The sequence below is a fragment of the Camelina sativa genome, chromosome 15, assembly GCF_000633955.1.
Source record: "Camelina sativa cultivar DH55 chromosome 15, Cs, whole genome shotgun sequence".
Taxonomy (NCBI): Eukaryota; Viridiplantae; Streptophyta; class Magnoliopsida; order Brassicales; family Brassicaceae; genus Camelina; species Camelina sativa.
In genome coordinates, this window is record NC_025699.1 from 13156442 (window position 1) to 13163180 (window position 6739).

The window sequence follows — 6739 nt, forward strand, 5'->3', positions numbered from 1 at the left end:
GATGTCTTCTCTTGGCTTCTTGAGGTTCCTTGACCTGAAAAAGGAGGTTTCTTACCTGGGGAACTGGTTTGATCAAGGCTCATTTGGGTGAAGGCTTCAGCAAGCTCTTCCTCGGCAATGTGATCATATATGTTGTGGCGGCATGATGATGGTACAGACCAGTTGACATCCTTCAGCTCTAGGGAGCTTATGATGTCTTGAACGGCTAGGTTAAACCTCTTCCTTAGCTGTTTAGCCTTTGATCGTGTCACAGGGCCTTCTCGTACTTCTGGTACAGGATGTGGTACAGGATTTGATTCAACGGTTTGGTTGGTAGGATCGATATCCGCATCACCCATACCGTATAGTTGGTTGAGGTTAGTATATGATACTTGATCGAAGGGGAACTTCCTTCCTTTAGTTTTGCTGTCGCCGTGTTTGATGCTTCCATAATCTCTCCCATATTGTCTCACAAACCTTTGTAGCTTTGATACCAAATATAGAACTAGAACAAAAGAACTTCAAAGAATTAAGAACACAAAAATAAAATAAAAATTACTCTCTTTTATTAATCTTCAGGAAAATCACTCAAAACCTAAAGTTCTCTCTTGTTCTCTCTCAAACTCATACATTATGCAATATCTCTGCATCTCCTTTTATATGAAAACCTTAGACAATATTTTCCTAATCCAAATAGGAAAACTAACTTATTTTAGATAACTTCTAAAACTCAAATATGTATATTCTCCTAAATATACTTTTTTGGGCTTCAAGCTATTTCAAGATTAATTCAACAGAAAGTCCATCTACATATTACATATATAGTTAGTTATATAGTTAGGAATCACATGTGACAACAATGTAATATAGATCAGCTCAAATGGTTGTAAGAACTTTATCAACAAAAAAAAATGGTTGTAGGAATTAGGATGAAGATTCAGAGTGTTACGAATAGTCCATATGTATACCGATTCTAACGATATAAAGAGTCCTCACATCGACAACAGGTATAATTCTTTAAACTTTTGTCTTTATATTTCTGCAGTTTCGTTTCCATTTCTCTGATAACAGTTCAGTTCATTGTACTCTAATAACAGTGAGTAACTGAGCACTGAGCACACAAGGTGTCCCACATTAATCGCATCATCTTAGGATGCGTTTGTACTTTGTAAACTAAAGTAGAGTTTTGACTTGGACCCATTTAATTTAAAGCCCATAATAAAATATATTCTTTGACATGGAACGGCCCATATTCAGACAACTACAATTAACCTGGATGTAAAGTACAATTTAGTGTTTCTATACACCTGCACACAAAATGAGGATAAACCATTAATGTTCGCTACATTTACCAACAAAATTGTTTGCTTCGTTTACCAGAAAGAAAATGTTGGTTTCACGAAATAAAAGGCTTTGAGAGACACTTTTGCATAATACTTTAATGTATTATTCCACTAACATCAACCAGATGACTCTGCATAATCATAAATAACCTGCATAACCTGTGGCTGTAATATACTTATATAACTCATAAACGTAAAAAAACTAGCACCAACCTAGTTCTTATTAAATTATGGGAAACTACAACAGTAAAGAGAAAGTAAATTGGTNAAAAAAAAAAAAAAAAAAAAAAATCAACCATAATGAAATATGGTACGGAACAAAGACTTTAGAATTTTGCAAAAGATTCAAGTAGTCAAAATTAGTCAGACATAATTCATGGGATTCTTAACTCATTGACCCACCTCACGTCTCTGCTCCCTCCTCACTAGTGTTTTCACGATAAACACACATTTAAATTGTTTCAATGTACAATAATGTAACAATTATATATAGTGTGCCAGCCAAAAAAAGTAGATTTGACTGGTGAGCATTAATACACTGATACTTTTTTAATTTAACTTCAAAGTTAAAACACACTCAAAGACTTAATTTAAAACAAAATGCAATCATAAAAAGCCTTTGATATCGATAGATATAGACAACTCAATCACCCATATAAGATCATTGCAATTAGCAAGAACACAAAAAAATATGTTTATAACATTCGATCGGGATCTCTTGCTATATAATGAAGTGTATAACATATCAATAAGACTAATGAAAATGCGAATAAAGATTTAAAGATTAGAGAAAAAATTATCTAATTAGAACCAAGAAAGAAAAAAGAAACAAACGAATCAAAGTTCAAGAAACTGGAAAAAATGGTCGGAATGTACAAAGGTTTTGGTCTTTTAGTCGTTGACCAGTTTAGCATGCACGGGAGCAGGAGTGTTGACGACGGAGCTTGGCGGAGTTAACGGCGGAGATGCCGATACTGGCGAAGGAGGCGGTGGTGGGATTGCCGTTACCGTTGTAGGCGGAGGAGGAGCGGTGGTGGTTGTATCAGAATCAGGCGGAGGAGGTGAGAATTGCGGCGGAGGATTCGGATTAGGTGTGGACGGAGGAGGTGGATTCGGGTTTGTTACGATCGGTGCAGGCGGATTTGGGGAGATTGGAGTAGATGGGTTTGGTTTTGATGATGAATCTGGTGGAGCTGGAGGTGAAGATCCGAGAACAGGCGTACTCGGGTTCGGGTTCGGGTTTGTGTTTGGGAATGGAGTTATAAAAGGGGAGGAAGGTGAAGAAGAGGAAGAAAAAGAAGGAGGATCGGATGAGCAATAGTCACCGGAGCAATGTTGAGAGTGACGTCGGAGAACACCGAAGACTACGACGAGGCCAATGACGACGGCGACGGTAACGATGAAAATGAAAATCTTGGTGGCTTTACCGACATAGCAGAGCATTGTTTCTTTGGATGTTTTTGGGTTTTTATCTTTATTTTATTTTGGTGTGAACTGAATTTTTTTAGATAACAAGATGAGATGAGAGATTTGGATCTCTTCTCTTTCGTCTTCTTTAGTTTATAACTTTATACACAGTGAATTTATTTTTTAGTTGGGTGTTTTAAAGATAATTACTTCTTTTCTTTTTTTAACTTCGGGGGTATATATAATGAGAGAGAGAGACATGAGGATGGTGGTAATGAAAAGCTAGGATGGGCCACGTGAAAGCCAACATTGGCACGTAATTATTATAACATTTGTTCTGTTGTATCTTAGTACTAGTTTTTTTGCCATTAGCAAAATTTTTTTGTATGGATCATGGATGCCATATAGCAAACTACAAAAGTAGTATATGATTAGTTTCATAAATGCTAGGATCATTCTAAAGAAAACTACAAAAAATAATAATAATAATAATAATTAATCTCTTACCAAGATAACTAAAGTCTTTATATATGATGTATCATATTTTCTTTTAAAAATTATGTATAATTTTTGGTTGTTTTAACTGTTTGAGTCCATAAAACGTATAGTTTGTTTGAATTCATATAAGATAAATAGTTTAGCTATTTTAAAATGTATTTTTTCTTTACTTAAAACGGTTTAATTTAGTACGTAGTGCTGCATTATTTTTCTTCCCATTGTTAATCTTTTGCGAAAATTAACTTTAATTGTTGGACTTGGAGTTTTTTTTTTCTTTTTAGTAAAGAGGGCCAAAAAAAAAATTGTGGTCACAGACCAATATTGTTTTAACTAGTTTTTCTCAAGGCCAGCCCTGCATAAATGTGCAACAACTTTATGATCACTTGATCAGTAGTAGTATCCTTGAACCTAAATCGATTGATCAGTAAAATAAAATAAAAAAGAATCCACTAAATTTTTTTGTTGCAACTAATGTCACACGGAGACATGTTGATCTTGTCTTTTGACCATGCATGTCCTTGAAAGTTGAAACAGAGACACACTAGCTCTTTTAAATGAGCATCTTGAAATTGTGATGGTAGGCATTAGACCTTTTTTATTTATCGTGCTAGCAAATAAGCATGCATGCATGCATGTATTTGGATCAAAGGTAGGAAAAATGAAAAATCTCAGTCTCTAAGAATTAATAGAATCTCTAGAGATCATAGAAGAAAATTAAGAAGCGTATGAAGCAGATCACTAATGAAGTTTTTAAAGTAGAGCTTAAATCATGGAAGAAGAGTACTCTGCTTCAGAAACAACTTCAAACTCGATCTCTACATTTAAAGTGTCCTTGTCCAAGTATGCCTTCGGAGGTTCAGCTAGAGACATAAATTTCTGGAATCCCCAACCCAAATTTGAGCTGTTGTGCCAAGACGCAACTGCAACCAAGATATATGCAAGCATGGTTATAGAGCTCAGTATATGTGTAGAAAAAGTCCCAGCTCGTCATTTAATAAAACGTTAGGAAATTAGAATCTATACTACGTATTATAAAATGTTTGTTATAACACTTACGTTGTTTGTAAAATGATTAGATCCACGTGGGTCTAAAATTCGCAATTGAGCTTGCACAAAAATCTTTTCACTTTCCCTTAGTTTTTCACACTGAGCGAGATGCAGATAAAGGGATAACCATTTGCCTTCTACACTTGCGACGTTCCCCTTGGGATACAACTTCAGAACCCTGTAGATATCAATAACTTGCACATGTCAACACACACATATTCATTAGTCCGAAAACAAACAAAAAAAACAAAATCTTGTGTCAGATGATGTACTCACCATTTCCTTCCTCCCATCGAAAAATTGCATGATTCCTTAACATTTTCTTTCAGCGCAGAGAAATTCTTGACCGTCCAAGAAAATTTGGGTTGAGATAGTTCTTCATGTAAAGAGTGAATTTCCCAATTAGTAGGGGGTGTAGAAACAATGACATCAACACCAAACTCGCATTGATCTCCTCCAAAAATATATCCGTTGTTAGGATCATTGAATGTATCAAGCGGAAGCACTTGAGCCAATCCCCATACTGTTCTGATTGTATTGAATAGCTTCGAATCTACATCTAGATTTATATATATATATATATATATATAAATGTACACATTATTGAATTATGTATATAGGAAAAAAAGCAGGCATACGTGTATAGCAAGACATGTAGAGACACGTACATTGAATGGTATAGTACTTGTTTTCTGTTTTGTTAAAGACGAAAAACCGTAGATCCGCAAACACCTCATAAGGGGGTGTAATCAAAAGGTTTGTGCATACATTGAAATAAATCCATTTCCATCGTCTTTGTTGTTCCCTTTGGGGTATAGGATCATTCTCCTATATTGTTAATAAACAGTACCGCATAAGTACAAAAAAAAAGGGATTAAAATATTGATTATTTTGATGGAAATTTGGAATGATGAGGAATCAGGAAGGTGCAAGTCGTTTGGATCGTGTAGAAGTGAATATGCAATACGGTTTCCATCAGAGAAGAGAGTTATTTCTCGACATGTGTTTGTACTGAGGATTGCACAACACTAAATAAATATCGATTTTTGGGGAAAGAGAAGTTTGTTCTTTTATTAACGATAAGAATTCGAGGTCGTCACTAAAACGAGTCAAGATCGTGCTCGTCAGTTCACAGGAGAACTGACAAGTGGGTCACGACGAGCTCGGAAGCTAACGAGAATTATACAAGGAACAATAACTATGATTAGACACAAATTTTTGCTCTCGGGGTATTGTACGTGAGTCTCGTCCCCTTCTCCAATGAGTACTGTTTCTTTATATATTGGACTGTAGACCGAGGGTTTTCTAGGGTTCCCATCGTGAATTCCCGAGATTGCCCTTTAAGGATTATTAATGTCTTTCATCTGATTTTGTCGGGCCAAAATCACAGAACTTATCTTGTTGGGCCGAGTGGCATATTGGGACGCAGCCCATGTCCAACAATAGTCCCCCCCCTTAGTCCGGAGAGCGGCAGTTCTTCTGCGATCAGCGGGCGTGCTTGAAATTCTGTTAATATGCCTGCTCGGCACAGATCGTCTCGGATTGCTTGTGAGATTGCTGATGATCGGCAATCAGCGAGACTCCACAGTTGGAGATCGGCACGGTGCTGATGATGTGGAATCGGACAGGGGTCACCGCAATGACTTGACTTTGAGCGGGTTCGATCGATCTTGCTGGGCGTCGTTGAGGATCCCCGCACGAGAGAGTGATCTAGGTGAGATCAGCAGATTTAATGATTTTAGGGGGATCGAAGATCGACCGATTGAGATAGGTTTTGAGAGAAAACGAGATGAGTTGAGCGGTGGTAATGAGTTGAGCGGTAGTAATGAGCTCGGCGAGATGACCGGAGGTAATGAGCTCGGCGGTGAGCTCAGAGAGATGAGCGAAGGTAATGAGCTCGGCGAGATGAGCGGAGGTAATGAGCTCGGCGGTGAGCTCGGAGAGATGAGCGAAGGTAATGAGCTCGGCGGTGAGCTCGGCGAGATGAGCGGAGGTAATGAGCTCGGCGAGATGAGCTCGGCGGTGAGCTCGGCGAGAGTGAGATTTAGGTCAGCGAGATTGAGATTGAGGTCGCCAACGAGATTGAAGTCGGCGAGTGAATGAGGTCGCCAACGAGAGTGAGTCTGAGGTCGCCATCGAGATTGAGGTCGGCGAGCGAGAGAGTGAGATTGAGGTCGGCGAGTGAGTGAGGTCGCCACCGAGAGTGAGTTTGAGGTCGCCATCGAGATTGAGGTTGACGAGCGAGAGAGTGAGATTGAGGTCGGCGAGCGAGAGAGTGAGATTGAGGTCGGCGAGTGAGTGAGGTCGCCACCGAGAGTGAGTTTGAGGTCGCCACCGAGAGTGGGATTGAGGTCGGCGAGTGAGTGAGGTCGAGGTCGGCGAGTGAGTGAGGTCGCCACCGAGAGTGAGTTTGAGGTCGCCACCGAGAGTGAGATCGGCGAGCGAGAGAGTGAGATTGAGGTCGG

At 38.8% G+C, this 6739-nt stretch overlaps 2 protein-coding genes across 2 annotated transcripts; both read right to left on the reverse strand.

The window, feature by feature from the left end:
* Positions 2001-2904, reverse strand: LOC104746650 (vegetative cell wall protein gp1). The gene has a single exon (XM_010468170.2). It carries the CDS (start codon positions 2763-2765, stop codon positions 2214-2216), a length of 552 nt encoding a protein of 183 aa, XP_010466472.1. The 5' UTR covers positions 2766-2904; the 3' UTR covers positions 2001-2213.
* LOC104748422 (ubiquitin carboxyl-terminal hydrolase 12-like) lies at positions 3990-5250 on the reverse strand. Its single transcript, XM_019236713.1, has 5 exons — positions 5242-5250; positions 4943-5102; positions 4551-4833; positions 4280-4452; positions 3990-4147 (listed from the first exon to the last, which is right to left on the reverse strand). The coding sequence occupies exons 1-5, from the start codon at positions 5248-5250 to the stop codon at positions 3990-3992; spliced, it is 783 nt and encodes a 260-aa protein (XP_019092258.1).